Genomic DNA, 19,670 nt, shown 5'->3' with positions numbered 1-19,670 from the left:
TTCTTCGACCATAGGATGTTGTTCCAGGAAGAAGGATTGCTAGGAAGACATGGGATCCAGCTAACGAAGAGAGGGAAGATCATCTTCGCAGGCAAGCTTGCTAACCTAGTGAGGAGAGCTTTAAACTAGGTTCACCGGGGACCTAAGCCCTGAGGTAAGTGGAGAAGTGGGATGCCAGGAGGAAACACAAGGAGGAGGGTGCAACAGGGGAGGCCTTCTGTTTCATACTGAGAAAGTAGGGCAGTCGACTACTTATCTTATGTGCCTGTACACAAACGCAAGAAGCCTGGGAAACAAGCAGGAGGAATTGGAAGTCCTGGCACAGTCAAGGAACTATGATGTGATTGGAATAACAGAGACTTGGTGGGATAACTCACATGGCTGGAGCACTGTCATGGATGGGTATAAACGGTTCAGGAAAGACAGGTGGGGGAGAAAATATGGAGGAGTTGCACTGTATGTAAGAGAGCAGTATGATTGCTCAGAGCTCCAGTATGAAACTGGAGAAAAGCCCGTTGAGAGTCTTTGAGGTAAGTTTAGAGGTGAGAGCAACAAGGGTGATGTCCTGGTGGGTGTCTGCTATAGACCACCAGACCAGGAGGATGAAGTAAACAAGGCTTTCTTTGGACAACTAACAGAAGCTTCCTGATCACAGTCCCTGGTTCTCATGGGGGACGTCAATCACCCTGACATCTGCTCACAGGCCCTGGTTCTCATGGGGGACGTCAGTCACCCTGACATCTGCTGGGAGAGCAATACAGCAGTGCACAGACAATCCAGGAAGTTTTTGGAGAATGATGAGGACAACTTCGTGGTGCAAGTGCTGGAGGAACCAACTAGGAGCCATGCTTCTCTTGACCTGCTGCTCACAAACAGGGAAGAATTGGTAAGGGAAGTATAAGTGGGTGGCAACCTCAGCAGCAGTGATCATGAGATGGTTGGGTTCAGGATCCTAACAAAAGGAAGAAAGGAAGAGCAGCAAATACAGACCGTAGACTTCAGAAAAGCAGACTTTGACTTCCTGAGGGAACCGATGGGCAGGATCCCCTAGGTGGCTAATTTGAGAGGGAAAGGAGTTCAGGAGATCTGGCTGTATTTTAAAGAAGCCTTACTGAGGGCGCAGGAACAAACCATCCTGATGTGCAGAAAGAATAGCAAATATGGCAGGCGACCAGCTTGGTTTAATAGAGAAATCGGTGAGCTTAAACACAAAAAGGAAGCTTACAAGAAGTGGAAACTTGGACAGACGACTAGGGAGGAGTATAAAGATATTGCTTGAGCATGCAGGGATGTAATCAGGAAGGCCAAGGCACAATTGGAGTTGCAGCTAGCAAGGGATGTGAAGGGTAACAAGAAGGGTTTCTACACCTTGGGTAAGTTAGCAACAAGAAGAAGGTCAGGGAAAGTGTGTGATCCTTACTGAATGGGGGAGGCAACATAGTGACAGATGATGAGGAAAAAGCTGAAGTACTCAATGCTTTTTTTGCCTCAGTCTTCAAGGTCAGCGCCCAGATTGTTGCACTGGGCAGTATAGTATGGGGAGGAGGTGAGCATCCCTCAGTGGTGGAAAAACAGCGTAAGTACTTATTTAGAAAGTCCATGGCGCTGGGTGCAGTGCATCCGAGGATGCTGAGGGAGTTGGCGGAAGTGATTGCAGAGCCGCTGAAAACTCATGGCAATTGTGGGAGGTCCCTGACTATTGGAAAAAGGCAAATATAGTGCTCATCTTTTAAAACGATAGAAGGAGAATCCAAGGAATTACAGATCTGTCAGCCTCACCTCAGTCCCTGGAAAAATCATGAAGCAGGTCCTCAAGGAATCCATTTTGAAGCACGTGGAGGAGAGGAAGGTGATCAGGAACAGTCAACATGGATTCACCAAGAGCAAGTCAAGCCTGATCAACCTGATTGCTTTCTATGATGAGATAATTGGCTCTGTGGATATGGGGAAAGCAGTGGACGTGATATACCTTGACTTTAACAAAGCTTTTGATATGGTCTCCCACAGTATTCTTGCCAGCAAATTAAAGAAGTATGGATTAGATGAATGGACTATAAGGTGGATAGAAAGCTGGCTCAACAGGTATTGATCAACGGCTCAATGTCTCGTTGGCAGCTAGTATCAAGCAGAGTGCCCCAGGGGTCTATCTTGGGGCTGGTTTTCTTCAACATCTTCCTTAATGATCTGACTGATGGTATGGATTGCACCCTCAGCAAGTTTGCAGGTGACACTAAGCTGGGGGGAGAGTTAGCTACACTGGAGGAGTAGGGATAGGGTCTATAGTGACCTACACAGATTGGAGAATTGGTCCAAAAGAAATCTGATGACGTTCAACAAGGACAAGTGCAGAGTCCTTCACTTAAGTTGGAAGAATCCCATGCACTGCTACAGGCTGGCTAAGCGGCAGTTCTGCAGAAAAGGACCTGGGGATTACAGTGGATGAGAAGCTGGAAATGAGTCAACAATGTGCCCTTTTTGCCAAGAAGGCTAACATTTTGCCAAGAAGGCTAACATATATTGGACTGCATTAGTGGGAACATTTCCCGCAGATTGAGGGAAGTGATTATTCCCGTCTATTTGGCACTGGTGAGGCCACATCTGGAGTATTGTATCCAATTTTGGGCCCCCCACTACAGAAAGAATGTGGACAAATTGGGGAGAGTCCAGCGGAGGGCAACTAAAATGATTAGGGGGCTGGGGCATATGAGAGGAGAGGCTGATGGATCTGGGCTTATTTAGTCTGGAGAAGAGAAGAGTGAGGGTGGATTTAATAGCAGCCTTCAACTACCTGAAGGAGGGCTCCAAAGAGGATGGAGCTGGATTGTTCTCAGTGATGGCAGATGACAGAACAAGGAGCAATGGTCTCAAGTTGCAATGTGGGAGGTCTAGGCTGGATATTAAGAAAATCTATTCCACTAGGAGGGTGGTGAAGCACTGGAATGGTTTACCTAGGAGGTGGTGGAATCTCCATTCTTAGAGGTTTTTAAGGCCTGGCTTGACAAAGCCCTGGCTGGGATGATTTAGTTGGTATTGGTCCTGCTTTGAGCAGGGGGTTGGACTAGATGACCTCCTGAGGTCTCTTCCAACCCTAATCTTCTATGATTCGATGATTCTATACTTTTTGACTATTCATATGGGATTTAGTATAAAACAATTCAAAATAAAGTGAAGAAATATGAATTGCAGGAAGTTTCCTAGAATGTTAGATCTGTGACTGATCAGTTCATTGAGGTGAAATAATGTGGCAGAATTTTAAAAGATTCAATAACATTATTACCACTTACCTATGGCCAAAAATATGTTCTCTTCTTGAATGGGTGAATTCCATAGAGCTGAATTTGGTGGTTTTCAGTAGTCTAATCTCTTTAGAAATCTGGCAGGTTTATTGCACAAAGCTAATAAGAAATAAGCACTGAGTTGTTGTAGATCTATGGGAATAGGCTCTGGTTTCCATGCACTGAAACTCTCTTAATCATAGAATCATAGAATTCTAGAATATCAGGGTTGGAAGGGACCTCAGGAGGTCATCTAGTCTAACCCCCTGCTCAAAGCAGGACCGATCCCCAATTAAATCATCCCAGCCAGGGCTTTGTCAAGCCTGACCTTAAAAAGTTCTAAGGAAGGAGATTCCACCACCTTCCTAGGTAACACATTCCAGTGTTTCCCCACCCTCCTAGCGAAAAAGTTTTTCCTAATATCCAAGCTAAATCTCCTCACTGCAACTTCTCTCTCAATTTCTTCTCTCTCCTCCTCCCCACCTCCCAGGGATGGAGATTCCAGTGCTCAAATAAAAACGATACTGATCTTTGAGTATGGGGGAACAGCATTTCTCCTACCCCAGTTGTCAAGAAGTATGTTTGTAGACAGTAAGGGGGGTCCTCATGCTCCTAGATCAGGAGAGTATTGTGTCTGCTTTCTTCATCAGGAATGATAGGAAGGGTTCTGTTTTCTCCTATGTATTAGCAAATAACTGGAAAAAAGTAGAGGACATTTTGATCTAAGTGGGAGCTCCCTAAATCACACCTATAACAATTCTTCGGGAGAGGAGATGGAGGAACACTTGTGCTCAACAGGCCCCTCTCCCCTTATGTCCAACCTGGCCTCTTTGAGACATTTCTTTCCTGGCTGACTGACAAGTCCTACCATGGCTTCCTAATGCCTACTGAGATTCCACACATGGTGGTGTTAATGCTCTCCGTGTGGATAGCTTTCTTTCCCTGCTTCTGCATATACATAGTTCATGCATAGTCCAGCATGAGAGACCACTTTTACTTCTAATAAACTAAAAATGTCATCCATATAAACATCCTCTTCCTGTAAGACTTGCAAAATCTCGCTAATTTTCCTTTGTAAGATTTCTAGGGGGCTTGTGATACCAAATGAGAAGATTTGTTAAAGGGGAATATTCTATATCCTAGTCAAGAGGATGGAATAGAAGTTGATAAAGTACTGGTAGGCACTGAAGAAAAACACTCAAGTGAAAAATAATTCAGTTACATTCAATTATATCACATGAAGGCAGACAACTAAATATTAGCCAATTTTATAAGTTCTTGTATACAAATGTTAAAAGTCTCAGTACTAAGATGGGTGAACTTGAATTGCTTGTATTAAATGAGGATGTTGATATAATAGGCATCACAGAAACTTGGTGGAATGATGATAATCAGTGGGACATGATAATACCAGGGTCTGACATACTCGGGTACAATCCCGACTAATGAGTAGCTGTGTCCCCCCTGACCCTGTGACCTGGGGTGCCCTTAACAGTGCCTTGCTCCTGTAATCTCCTGCTGGACTGCTTACAGCCTCCAGCGTGTAAGTCGCTCCTAGTTATGTGTGTATTTGTGCTTCAGCCAGCCAGCTACAACTTGGCTCTTACTAGCCTTGATTATGCTGCCGGTGACCTCAATGCACATCCAGTCCCAAATTTCCCCCTAGAAACATATATCCTGTATTGCCCCACCCTCTCCTGGACAGTACAAATATATTGAGTCTATTATTCCTGTAATGGAGTATGCACACAACTTGTTACCAAATGTAGTTACTCAGACGTTTGAACTTGAACACACTGGATTAGATAAAATAAGTTTATTAACTACAAAGATATAGATTTGAAGTGAGTACAAGTAATTAGACATAAAAGTCAGAAATAATTACAAGAAAAATAAAGATAAAACATTTACTGGTGCCTAACTTAACAAACTACATTAGATTCAAAGAAAAGTTTTCTCATCACATGCTTTAAGCAATCTTACTGACCAGACTCTTGAGGTCAGGACCACTCCTCCAGAATCCAGTGGCTGCTTCCTTTGTCTCTTTAGGTGCAGTGAACGAATGGGCAAAAAGAGAGAGGGGGGTGCTTTGGAGTGTTTGTCCCTCCTTTTTATAATTTCAGACTCCCTCTTGAAAAATATTTCCAGCTGAAAACCAGGAGCCAAAGAGGCTGTGTGGAAGGATATTCCCTGCTGTTTATTCAACTGTTTGAACTTCGTTTATCTTCCCTGACTGTTTTGACTTTTTTACTGCTTAAATGCAAATTAAGGCAAGCACACATTCCTTTCTTAAGCACGCACCTGATTGACAACTTCTGTCTGGGCAGGGTTGTGGCGTTAATAACAGCATATACTGGAATCTTATAACTACACATACAATGTTGGCACACATATTTTACCAGGACAATACTAACCAGCAAATTATGAGTTTTTAAATGATATCGCACAAGACTTGCCTTGTACAAAAAATATTACAGTGTCACACAGGGTACAAAGTGTAGGAAAGTGTCTCATAGGGTTCTGTCACACATGGTACAAAATATACAAGAAAGAGTAGGTCACACTGTTGGGGGAGTGGTGCTATCTGTGAAAGAAAGAATAACGTCAAATGTAGTAATAATCTTTAGAAAAAAAATAAGAAGACCAAATAAATGCTACCCTGGCTAAAAAGCAGACTTAAAGAGGTGAGTAGAGGCAAAAAAGCATTCTTCAAAAATAGGAAGTCAAATCTGTCTGAGGGTATGTCTACACTACGAAATTAGGTCAAATTTATAGAAGTCGATTTTTATAGAAGCGATTTTATAAAGTTGATTGTGTGTGTCCCCACTAAGCGCATTAAGTTGGCAGAGTGCATCCACAGCACCTTGGAGAGCGTCGACTGTCAGAGAATTGCACTGTGGGTAGCTATCCCACTGTTCTCGCAGTCTCCGCCACCCACTGGAATTCTGGGTTAAGCTCTCAATGCTTGACGGGGCAAAACATTGTCGCGTGTGGTTTTGGGTACATGTCATCAGTCACCCCTCCCTCCGTGAAAGCAACGGCAGAAAATCGTTTCACGCCTTTTTTCCGTGTGGACGCCATACTGCTTTCAGCAGACGGTGCAATAGGACAGCAAACCATCGTCATCCACCGCTTCCGCTGCAACTCTGCTCTCCTGCAGATGCCATACCACGGCAAGCGTGCAGCCCGCTCATCTCACCGGCACCACTGCTGTTGTGTCCTGGTGCTGCTGGCAACGGATGGTGCAGTAGGCCTGCTAACCATCGTCATCCGCTGCAACTCTGCTCTCCTGCAGACACCATACCACAGCAAGCATGGAGCCATCTCAGATCACCCTGGCAGTTATGAGCATTGTAAACAGTGTGTGCAGAACCAGAACCAGAACCTGCAAAAGCAGGCGAGGAGGCGACGGCAGCGTGGTGACGAGAGTGATGAGGACATGGACACAGACTTCTCTCAAAGTACGGGCCCTGGCAATTTGGACATCCTGGTGGCAATGGGGCAGGCTCATGCCGTGGAACGCCGATTCTGGGCTTGGGAAACAAGCACAGACTGGTGGGACCACATAGTGTTGCAGGTCTGGGATGATTCCCAATGGCACTTTCATGGAACTTTGTGACTTGCTTTCCAAGATGAAAGTAGTACTCACAGTTCACAAGCGAGTGGCGATAGCTCTGTGGACGCTTGCAATGCCAGACAGCTACCGGTCAGTCAGGAATCAATTTGGAGTGGGCAAATCTACTGTGGAGGTTGCTGTGATCCAAGTAGCTAACGCAATCATTGAGCTGCTGCTATCAAAGGTAGTGACTCTGGGAAATGTGCAGGTCATAGTGGATGGCTTTGCTGCAATGGATTCCCTAACTGTGGTGGGGTGATAGATGGAATGCGTATCCCTGTCTTGGGACCGGACCACCTTGGCAGCCAGTACATAAACCGCAAGGGGTACTTTTCAATGGTGCTGCAAGCACTGGTGGATCACAACGGACATCAATGTGGGATGGCCGGGAAAGGTACATGACGCTCCCATCTTCAGGCACTCTGGTCTGTTTCAACAGCTGCAGGAAGGGATTTACAACCCAGACCAGAAAATAACCATTGGGGATGTTGAAATGCCTATAGTTATCCTTGGGGACCCAGCCTACCCCTTAATGCCATGGCTTATGAAGCCGTACACAGGCACCCTGGACAGTAGTCAGGAGCTGTTCAACTATAGGCTAAGCAAGTGCAGAATGGTGGTAGAATGTGCATTTGGATGTTTAAAAGTTCCCTGGCACAGTTTACTGACTCGGTTAGACCTCAGTGAAACCAATATTCCCATTGTTATTGCTGCTTGCTGTGTGCTCCACAATATCTGTGAGAGTAAGGGGGAGACGTTTATGGCAGGGTGGGAGGTTGAGGCAAATTGTCTGGCAGCTGATTACGCGCAGCCAGACACCAGGGCAGTTAGAAGAGCACAGCAGGTTGCACTGTACATCAGAGAAGCTTTGAAAACCAGTTTAATGGCTGACCAGGCTACGGTGTGACAGTTCTGTTTGTTTTTCCTTGATGGAAACCTGCCCCTTTGGTTCACTCTACTCCCCTGTAGACCAACCACTCTCCCCCCTTCCATCGCCGCTTGCAGAGGTAGTAAAGTCATTGTTGTTTCAAATTCATGCATTCTTTATTAATTCGTCACACAAATAGGGGGATAACTGCCAAGGTAGCCCGGGAGGGGTGGGGGAGGAGGGAAGCACCGGGTGGAGTGGTGGAGGAGGGAAGGACAAGGCCACACTGCACTTCAAAACTTACTGAATGCCAGCCTTCTGTTGCTTGGACAGACTGGGGTGGAGTAGTTGGGTGCCCGGAGAATCCCCCCAACCCCCCCGTGTTCTTGGCGTCTGGGTGAGGAGGCTATGGAACTTGGGGAGGAGGGTGGGCGGTTACACAGGGGCTGCAGCTGTGGTCTATGCTCCTGCTGCCTTTCCTGCACCTCAAGCACGTGCCGGAGCATATCAGTTTGATCCTCCAGTAGCCTCAGCATTGCATCCTGCCTCCTCTCATCACGCTGCCATCACCTCTCCTCTTGCTCGTCCCTCCTGTCCTCGCGTTCATTTTCTGCTTTCCTGGACTCTGCCATTGTCTGCCTCCACGCATTCTCCTGAGCTCTTTCAGTGCGGGAGGACTGCGTGAGCTCAGAGAACATTTCATCGCAAGTGCATTTTTTTTGCCTTCTTATCTGCGCTAGTCTCTGGGATGCAGATGATAGGGGGAGCGTTGAAACATGCAGCTGCGGGAGAAAAAAAAGGGAGAGTAGTATTTAAAAAGACACATTTTAGATAACAATGGGTAGACTCTTTCACGGTGAACCAAGCTGTTAACATTACATAGCACCTTCATAACACGTGGGAATGGATTCAAATAGCAGCACCCTTATTTCCCATACCACGCACCCTTTGGGTTGTCCATTTAAAATGGGTTGTCCATTTAAAAGGAGGGGCTGCTGTTTTCAGGTTAACGTGCAGCACAAACCCAACTAACCACCCCCTCCCCCCGCCACAATTCTCTGGGATGATTGCTTCACCCCTCCCCCCACCGCGTGCTAACAGCAGGGATGATTTCTTTTCAGCCACAGGCAAACAGCCCAGAAGGAACGGCCACCTCTGAATGTCCCCTTAATAAAATTCCCCTATTTCAACTAGGTGACCATGAATGATATCACTCTCCTGAGGATAACACAGAGAGACACCGGGACCATACACTGCCATGCTTTGTTATGCAGTGACTCCAGACTACGTGCTACTGGCCTGGCGTGGTAAAGTGTCCTACCATGGAGGACGGAATAAGGCTGCCCTCCCCAGAAACCTTTTGCAAAGGCGTTGGGAGTACGCTCCATCCCCAGACACGTTAACAGATTTTTCCAGTAGCTGTACTGGCCGCGAATGCATCCCAAGTCTTCAGGGCAAATTAATCATTAAACACGCTTGCTTTTAAACCATGTATTATATTTACAAAGGTACACTCACCAGAGGTGCCTTCTCTGGCTTCATGGTCTGGGAGGGTATTGGCTCCAGGGTGATAAACAGTTCCTGGCTATCAGGGAGAATGGTTTCATCCTCTGCCTCCTAATCATCTTCCTTGTTCCCAAAATCCTCATCCCTGTTGTGTGAGACTCCCTCCTTGCAGGAGTCCACTTACAGGGGTGGAGTAGTGGTAGGGGCACCCCCTAGAATTGCATGCAGCTCATCATAGAAGTGGCATGTCTGGTGGTCTGACCCGGAGAGGCCATTTGGCTCTGTGGTTTTTTTGGTAGGCTTGCCTCAGCTCTTTAATTTTCATGTGGCACTGCTATGGGTCCCTGTTTTAGCCTCTGTCCATCATGCCCTTGGAGACTTTTTCAAATATTTTGGCATTTCATCTTTTGGAATGGAGTTCAGATAGCACGGATTCATCTCCCCATACAGCGATTAGATCCAATGTCTCCCGTTCGGTCCATGCTGGAGCTCTTTTTCGATTCCGGGACTGCATGGTCACCTCTGCTGATGTGCTCGCCACACTGGCCAAACAGGAAATGAAATTCAAAAGTTCCTGGTGCTTTTCCTGTGTAACTGCCTAGTGGATCTGAGTTGAAAGTGCTGTCCAGAGTGGTCACAATGGAGCACTCTGGGATAGCTCCCGGAGGCCAGTACCGTCAAATTGCATCCACACTACTCCAAATTCGACCTGGCGATGTCAATTTCAGCACTAAGCCGCTCGTCGGGGAGGAGTACAGAAATCGATTTTAAGAGCCCTTTAAGTCAACAAAAATGGCTTTGTCGTGTGGACGGGTGCAGAGTTAAATTGATCCAACACTGCTAAATTCTACTCGTAGTGTAGACCAGGGCTGAGGAAAAGAGAAAAGAATGTAAACTCTGGCAAGTCAAGTGTAAAAGTATAATTAGGTAGGCCAAATCAGACTTCGAAGCACAATTAAATAAAAGAGATGAAAAACAACAGCAAAATTGTTTTCAAGTAAATGAGAAGCAGGAAGGCTGCCAAACAATCACTGGATAATCAAGGAACTAAAGGAGCACCCAAGAAAGACAAGGCTGTTGTGGAGAAGATAAATGAATTCTTTTGCATTGGTTTTCACTGCAAAGGATGTGAGGGAGATTCCCACAACTTATACATTTCTTTTAGGTGACAAACCAGAGGAACTGTCCCAGTTTGAGATGTCAGTTGAGGAGATTTTGGAACAGATTGATAAATTAAACAGTAATAAGTCACCAGGACCGGATGGTATTCGGCCCAGTGTTCTGAAGAAACTAACTGTAGTATGTAACCTATTGCTTAAATCAGCCTTTGTACCACCAGATGACTGGCAGTTAACTAATGCTGATAACCTTTTTAAAGAAGGTTCCTGAGGCAACGCTAGCATTTACAGGCTGGGAAGCCTAACTTCAGTATCCGGCAAATTGGTTGAAACTATAATAAAGAAAAGAATTATCAGACAGGTAGATGAGCACGATATTTTGGAAGAGTCAATACAGCTTTTGTAAAGGGAACACATTACCCTCAATCTACTAGAATTCTTTGAAGTGTCAGCAAGCACGAGGACAAGGGTGATCAGGTGGATACACAGTACTGTATACTTGGACTTTCAGAAAGTGTTTGACAAGGTCTCTGACCAAAGGCTTTTAGGTATAGTAAGCAGTCATAGAATAAGAGGGAAGGTCCTCTCATTGAACAGTAGCTGGTTAAAAGATAGAAAACAGAGGGTAGGAATAAATGGCCAGCATTCACAAAAGAGAGAGATAAATAGTGGGGTCCCCCAGGAATTTGTACTAGGACCAGTGCTATTAAACACGTTTGTAAATGATCTGGAAAAAGGGTTAAAGAGTGAGATGGCAAAGTTTGCAGATGATACAAAATTATTCAAGTTAGTTAGATCCAAAGCTGAATGCGAAGAGTAACAAACTGATCCCACAAAACCAGGTGACTGGGCACCAAAATGGTGGATGAAAGTCAATGTTGATTAAAAAAAAATAATGCATGTTGGAAAAAATAATCAAATTCCTGCATATACAATGATGGGGTGTAAATTAACTGTTACCTCTCAAGAAAGAGATCTTGGAGTCATCGTGGGTAGTTCTTTGAAAACATCTGCTAAATATGCACCAGTAGTCAAAAAAAGTTAACAGAATGTTAGGAACCATTAGGAAAGGGATAGATAAACAAAATATCATAATGCCACCAGATAAATTCATGGTATGGCCACATCTAGAATATTGTGTGCAGTTCTGGCCGCTCTATCTCTGAAAAGATATATTAGAATAGCAAACAAAATGATTACGGGTATAGAACAGCTTCAGTATTACAAATCCAAAGAAATAAGCATAATTTACCTTCGCTTGGACTAACTCCTTGATTCTTTGCTTCAGCAGGCACACTTGTGCTGTCTGGACCAACCACCTCTGTCCTGTATTCTCCCTTGCCATATCGGCCATGTTTCTGCCAAGTGACTTAAGTGCATTTAAGAGTTAATTTATTGTGCTTCTATTTTCCCCCATTGAATTTTTTTCTTTGCTACTTTTCAGACCAAGCTTCCACTACCTTCTTGTTGGGTGACTTGCATTTTTCCTAGTTCTGACTGCAGTGGCATTTGTGCCACCAATTCCAGAGTTTACTCAGAAGTTCTCTGTACATTTTTTGCAAATTTCTCATGTACAATCTCAACTAGATAGTTTGGTGTTCTTCTTGACTGATATAAAAGTTACAATGCTCATTTTTTTTGTAACAGGTCTCTTATAAATCTATCTCAGGTACTTTTTGGCCCTTGTTACCATAGCGTCTGAGTACGTGACAATCTTTAGTGTATTTATCTCCACAATACCCCTGTAAGGAAGAGAAGTTCTGTTATCCCCATTTTACAAATGGGCACTGAAACACAGCAAGACTAAAGGTCACACAAGAAATCTGTGATGGAGCAGGGAATTGAACCCACGTCTTTTGAGTCCCTAGCTAGTGCCTAACTGCTGGATCATCCCTTTGACCTGTTTTATAAAGACTTCTGCTTTGTCTGTGCCTCTACACTCCTTGGGAATACATGTGTATTACTGAAATACAATTTATCTCTTACAGTTAGCTTTTATCCAAGTAGGATTAGATCACATGTTTTCCTGACTCATCAACCTGTGCTCTAATAAGTAGACAGTGCTGTCTGTTGGCTTGTCTTCTGGTCTGACCAGAAATGATTTGAGACTAATGCTCAGGATGTTTCCAGTTTTAGAAAACACAAACGCCAAGCCAACGAAAACATGTGTTTGCTTTATATCAGAGCAGTTAGCTTTATATTGGAATAGCTACTCATGTTCTTGTGCCCCAACTACGGGAACTGGTGTAAATCACAGATTAAACAGCAACCTTTGTTAATAGTATGTTTTAGTAAGAGAAATGTGAGTCTCTTTACATTGTGAGTCTTAATACAATGTGGGGCATATCTACCATAATTCAGCTTTGTTGATTTAAAAATGCACTGGTATTTGAATTAAATTAAATATATTATTGTTCAGCGTTCTCTTTTCAAAACACAATAGCACTGATGTTTTTCAGTTGCTTACATTACTTAATAATGCCCTTGTTTGCATTGAAATTCATAGCAGCAAAGCTGTTTCTGTTAAATCTATTTTAGGCTCAACTTTGTAAACATTTCCTTTCCTCATGATAAAAAAAGCATCCAGGTGATTTATGGTAAATATGCCATAGTTACATTTTATTTTTAAACATTTGCTTTTAATATTTAATTTTTTAAAAGAAAATTTCATTTGACTTTTTATAACCTGGAATTGTGTTGCAAAAATTCTGTTTTTTATAGGCGGTAAGTTAGTACAGCTTCTTATCTTCAGACCATATAAAATATATATTAATAAATGAATAAGAAAGTACACATTTTTATTTCTTGCTGAAACAAGTTGTGCTACTTCATTTAAATTATTTTCAATGTTTGTATGCTAATTTAAAATTTAAATTTCATTATTTAATAGTTGGCATACTATTTCAGGAAATTTATAATACTTTCAATAACCAATATTTAAAATACAGATTTTGGGAAATGAAAAAATTGCTGCTGATGATAGAATTTTGGTAGGATTTGCAGTAAAATGCATTGAACAATGTATTTTAGTATAATCAAAAAAGATTTCAAAATTAATTTGATGTCACTGATATTAACAGGTAGACTTGAAATTTCAATTCCATATATTAGGTTAACATCTGCATTTATGACTGAACATCTTGGTATGACACGTATTATTTTGTTCTGTATATGAGAACATATGAAGATGACTTCACATCTTGTGACTTTTCTTTGATGAAGCTTGTTAATAGCATACATTAACAATTGCTTACTTTTGAAGTTCTGACCATGAATTTATAATTTTTTGGAAATACAACAAGGGGTTTTTCATCTGTATATAAAAAAAATTGCTAATATGTACTTCACAGCCTATACAACTTCATTTGTCTTTTAATGTCTTCTGGACTTTAAAAAAATGTATCTAGTGTGAATTGAATTGTCCACAATCTTTAAAAGGGTCTATTGATTTTCAGAGGAAACCCTTCTTGCGAGTCTGTCAGAAAAAGCTGCCAACACAGAGCAAATTCCGCACAGTGTAATTGGCAGAGATTAGAGGCTGCAGCAGCTATAATAATGAATAGATTCAAGATCAATGGGGGTAGGATTAAAAAATGGTGAAAGAGTAGAAGAAATATCTTTCCTAAATATGAAAGATTGCTTCCAAATAGTTTAGATCCCAAATGACTTAAATGACATGAAAAAATAAATAAAATAGGCTGTGTATCTGGCAAGGGCAGCTACTTGAATATCTGTTATTTTGGGAAAATTACCTTACATTTTTGTGGAATTGTTTTGTTCCTGTATTGTATTTTTACCAAAATATTTTACTTTTGCTTTGTGGTTGATGTTGTCCATATAAAATCTTTCTCTTCCAGGCAGTGCTCCGAGTGTGACCAGGCAGGCAGCAGTGACATGGAAGCAGATATTGCCATGGAAACCTTACCAGATGGGACCAAGAGATCAAGGAGGCAAATTAAGGAACCAGTGAAATTTGTTCCACAGGATGTGCCACCAGAACCAAAGAAGATTCCAATCAGAAACACGGTAAATGACAACTTAATTGTGATTGAATAGATCATATTCATAATTATTTGGCTTAGTATTTGTAAAATTGGGACCTTTAGGGTACGATGAATTAGCGCTGTATTTAAATAATGGCAACCTATGACATTCTAATATGGTTGTAAAAACTATTTTCTCTGATTATTAGATACTTAATTTTTTGTCTCAAAAGGTGATTTACTTGACTTCTGAGGAAGTACCTAAAATAATAATGCTGGTAACTGTGTACTTCAAAGAATGGTAGAGCAAGCTTTCCCTTTAAACTGTAGGTTGCCAAGTCAAATAAAATAAAATTCACCACAAGTAGGTAACAGCCAGAAATCTTTATATTTTGACTGATGTTCTCTGGTCTATGTGAAATAGTCAATTTGTGTCACCTAACCCACCACAGTTGGCATGATTTGTCATCCTGCTTGGCAGTTTCAATGAATAGCCATAAAGAATAAATGATTTTTACCCCCTAGCAGTGGTTTATCTAAGATAATAAAGAAGAAGATTACACCTTTTCTACTTCTTGTCTTGAGGGGAGACAGAGGTCTTCGTTGTCAGGGGCTGTCACTTGGGTTTATTTTATACACTTGGGTATATTTTATTTTTTTTAAAGTGAGAAATAGTCAAAGTTGCATTGTACAGATAATGTTAACTTGATTCTTCACAGTACTTGGTAAAAGAAGAAGTAGCGATACTTTGGTACTTGAGATAAGTTCTAAAGGATACTTTGCAAAAGTAATCAATTTGATATTACCCGTTATATTATTAAAAGGTAATTAATTGATTAATTTTGCACGTGTGAGTGTGTGTGTGTGTGTATGTTTATAAAAATGTGATTTTCACAGTTAGTGTAATGGATTCCTCTAACAGCCATGGCAGCGGGGATAAAAACAATAGTTTAAAAATTTTTGGTATGTCTCAAAAACACTATGTAATGTCATTATATATTTATCATTTATCATTTGAACCTTTATGTGTTCCATTTTGCACAATTTTATATATGCTTTAATGTGCTTTAGAGTGTGCTGTCTAACAATATACTTTGCAGTGCTTCTGCTCTCAAAACCCCCCCCACCAAAAACAAACGAACAAAAAAGCAACCATTATTGGATGCTTTTAATAAACAGAAATTTTGTTTTTTTTACTGGCAAAGCAAAAAGCCTGTAGATCATTCCCTTGAAAGCGGAGCTACTATTAATCGTGACTGTATTCTCTTATCATTTCCCACCGTACGCCGATCCTTCAAGATTTGTTTTCCTACATGTTTCTAATTAAAGGCTTTTATTGGATTTTTCATTATAATACAATACTGCATAACAAGATTAATAGAGAACTTGAAAAAATATCCATAAATACAATCAAAGGTATAATTTTTTCTAGAATACAGTCCTTTGGTCTCTCACCTGTCAGGTTTGGGGCTGTGTGGCATCTGCGACCCTTAGGTTGTATATGAACTATGGTTCATCTGCAAAAAGATATACCCAAAATAACTACCGCTGCCTCTTCCCCCCTCACCCCATCTCAGACTAGCCATATCCATTGTTTATTACATGGCGTTACTAGATTTTCTTAAAGCAATCTGCTTTGGAGTCTCATTATGCTTTGCTTATGTTGTCCAGCTAACCTTTGATGTGGTTAAGCTATGAATTCTTACGATTGCTAGAAGTTTTTATCCACATCAGAATCTTCACATTGGGATTGTTTTTTGACCTGCAGAACCTGTTGTCAAAATTTTGAGCTCCAATCCAAGGAATGCTTTCCTTTCCTGTTCCAGCAGTTAGGAAGAACTTTAAGAATCATTCAGGACATAGGGGCTAATTCAGTTCAGCCTGTAGGAATGACAAGGCCAGGAAGAGAGGGCACATGAATAAAGCAAAGAACCTCTTTGCATAGGAAGAAAATAAAAGTTTCTTCAGCTTGAAGGAAAGTTCCATTTCTGACTGATAGGCTCTTGAAATCATCTTAATGAAATTAAATCATCTTATTTTTTTTAAAATGTCACCCTAGTTTTGAAAGCTTTAAAGTGATAAGGCTTAAAGAATCAAGCAATGAAAGGACATAGGAGTAGTGGCTCCTATTCTCAGGGAGGAGTCTGAATCAGATTTTTCATTCCCCTCTCCACACTCCCTCAGGTGACTATTATAGTTGTAAATCCTGAACACCATCATGAAAAAATGGATTATCTGAGGGAAAAGATGGATTTGTGGCAAAGGCACAAAACTAAAATCGGGAGATATGTTTTTTGTTTCAAGCTGTGACAGATGCTTTGCTGAATCATTTAATCTTACTATTCCTCAGTTTCCTCATCTAAAAAATGTGGCTAAGCCTCATGAGGGTGAGGCTAAGTTTAATTAATGTTTGCAATGCATTTTGAGATCCTTGGTTGTGTGTTAAAGTGCCCTCGGGAACCAGCAGGATCTACACAGACCAGTTAATGCACAACTCATTAGTACTCTTTAGAAATCATATCTTCGTAGTGTGTATTGCCACACCATGTGTAGAATCTAAGAAACTTTGTCATTGTTGACCTTGAATGTTACTATTATGTAAGTTTAAGAGTCTGTGATGCATTCAGTATCTCACACCACATGGCCAATTTCATCATTCTGTAATCTCTTAGTTTTAAGACTTAATTGTTTCCCTTTTCCGTGCCTTTGGAGATGGTGGTAATTCAGTAGTTATTCCTCCTACTCTGATTTTGCTAATCTTCAACTTTATCTCAGAGCCCTTTCAGTACAGATTGTAATTTCTGATGCATGTTGACTCAATTCTTGGCCTCAGTGATTTGATCTTTAACTTCTGTCCTGTTGGATAAACCTTGAAGAAAATCTTGTGAAGTGGAGACAGTGTCTTAAACTGAATCTGTGAAGCTGTTGTGGCAAACAAATACAAACTGTGTATTTCCTCCTTTGTAAATTTTTAAAGTTGATTCACCAGATGCCTTACCCATCTTGTGATGGTTTGTTGATGTTATCATGTGAATAATGCTTTCTGTGGACATGAAGCTGCTGTACATCTTAAAAAAAGAATTGTCCTTGGAACAAGGAGAATCAACTCCTAGCGTCCATCTTTTCTTTTTTTATTCATGTTAAACTATTTTAACACTCCTTTTGAAGACTGATCATGCATGAGGGAGAAAAAATATCTGGTCATGATAATTGGTTTATTACATTTAATATTTATTTAGATGTTGAAGTGGAGCTGCTTCCCACTTAATTAGATATAATTGTGAAACTATTGGCAAAGCATAAATAATGTACTTCATGACCTTCATACCTCTACCTTTTCCACCTTTTTTACCTCCCTACAGATTTTTTTTTTTCAATTCATTAAGCTCAGTTTGAAAAATGATTGAAAATCTCCCTTACCATGTGTGTAGCACGGAGCCTAGGACCTTTATGTAGTAATTAAAACAACATGTCAGGCAGGGGCTGGCTTTTTGTTGTGTCTTTGTACAGTGCCTAGCACAATGATGGCTTGATCCCTGATTGGGCCCCCCAAGCATTGCAATATAAGTGGTGGTGATGTTGAATTAGCTGTTGCTAAGGGCAAGAGGACAGTATATGCAACATAAAGAAGGTAATATACAGCACTTGTTAATTATCAACTTAAAAAAAACCGTATTAACTGTGTGAAATAACTAATGTGCATTTGTAGGAAGGTAAAAATACAGGAATTACTATACCTGATTAGACCACTGATATCTGGAGCAGAAACCTGTCCCTGAGAGTGACCAGTAACCAAGGCCCTACATTTTTGTTTTTATTTTGTTTAAAATTTCCCAAGAAATATACAAACTTAAAAAAGGTGAAAATCAGTGTAAGAAAATTAACTTCACAGTTTTCTGGGTAAATATCAGGGTTAATATATGGAATACAAAAGAAAAGGAACAAATAGAGAAAAATAAGACTTTTTCTGGATCCTGGTCCCTGCTTCAGAAGGAGAGATGACAGCTTGGTAATGTGGGCGGCCAAGGTAACTGAGCTGCCATCTCTCCTCTAGAGTAGGCCCACAAGAGGTGGAGGAGGCAGTTAGAAGAAATGACATGCTTGCCTCCTTCATTTCTTCCATTTCCAGGTCCACTTTGGGCCCATTCTGAAAGGAGAGATGGTGGTTAAGTTACCTGGGCTGCTCAGGTTATTGAGCTGGGTGGCATCTCTCCTTCTAGAGCAGAGAGCTGGGTCCGGGGAGTTCTGGCACTCTTTTTGTTTTTTTAAGGACTAAAGCACTGATGTACGCATGCACATCTGTATGTATCTTCCAATACACTGTCTTATATTAACAGACAGCCTTGTATTTACACTTAGATTAATTTATTAACATAAACACATCTACCTAATATAAAGTATTTGATTTTTGTTAACATAATCCATATTTTCATATATTTGAGCGGTCTGAAATTCAGGTCAAAGGGAGTAAAAAACTGAATAATAGCTTTTGTAAAAGCCAGGAATTTTACAGTAAAAATGGGCAAAAAGCAACACAGGAGGGTCTTACCAGTAAAACATGCTTCACCCCATAGTAAAAAAAAGGGTATTACTTTCCCATAATAGATGTTTCATCCTGCCAGGGGTAGGCAACCTATGGCATGCATGCCAAAGGTGGCACACGAGCTGATTTTCAGTGGCACTCACACTGCCCGGGGCCTGGCCACCGGTCCAGGAGGCTCTGCATTTTAATTTAATTTTAAATGAAGCTTCTTAAACATTTTAAAAACATTATTTACTTTGCATACAACAATAGTTTAGTTTAGTTATATATTATAGACTTAGAGACCTTCTAAAAACATTAAAATGTATTACTGGCACACAAAGCCTTTTAAATTAGAGTGAATAAATGAAGACTCGGCACACCACTTCCGAAAGGTTGCCGACCCCTGGCTTATGCCCTGATGCATGAGGGTTATGTTATAATTTTTTTTTTAATTATGCAACCTATCTAATGTAATTGTGAATGTTTGCTTATCTACATCTTCTCCTTTTTCTAATCTTTCTAAGCTCCTACACTCAGTGATGCTTTGTACCAGTGAGGTCTGTAGGTTAATTATTGACATTGTTTAGGAGAAAAGGTTTTCCTTTTATCCATTTTAAGTGCTACCTTTCAGTTTCAGATTCCCTTTGTTCTTGCATTATGTGGGAAGGTAAATAGGGACATTTTGTATGTTTCCTCTTATTCATCATCTCTCTAAACTGAACCATCCCATTCTTTTCAGTTTCTCCTTGGAGAGAAATCCTTGCAAGCCTTTAACCATT

The 19,670-nt window shown here is 41.2% G+C and overlaps 1 protein-coding gene across 3 annotated transcripts in view; it reads left to right on the top strand.

Annotated features, from left to right (window-relative positions):
* Positions 1-19,670, top strand: part of PHF14 (PHD finger protein 14) — a 299,910-nt gene that overhangs the window by 106,141 nt on the left and 174,099 nt on the right. For all 3 annotated transcript variants that reach the window (XM_084620028.1, XM_084620027.1, XM_084620029.1), the window contains exon 14: positions 14,241-14,409. In XM_084620028.1, coding sequence (XP_084476154.1) covers positions 14,241-14,409 — 169 coding nt within the window. The remainder of the gene's footprint in view (positions 1-14,240; positions 14,410-19,670) is intronic.

The sequence above is a fragment of the Lepidochelys olivacea genome, assembly GCF_965140295.1.
Source record: "Lepidochelys olivacea isolate rLepOli2 genome assembly, chromosome: 2".
NCBI lineage: Eukaryota > Metazoa > Chordata > Testudines > Cheloniidae > Lepidochelys > Lepidochelys olivacea.
This window is presented reverse-complemented; position numbering and strand designations above follow the sequence as displayed.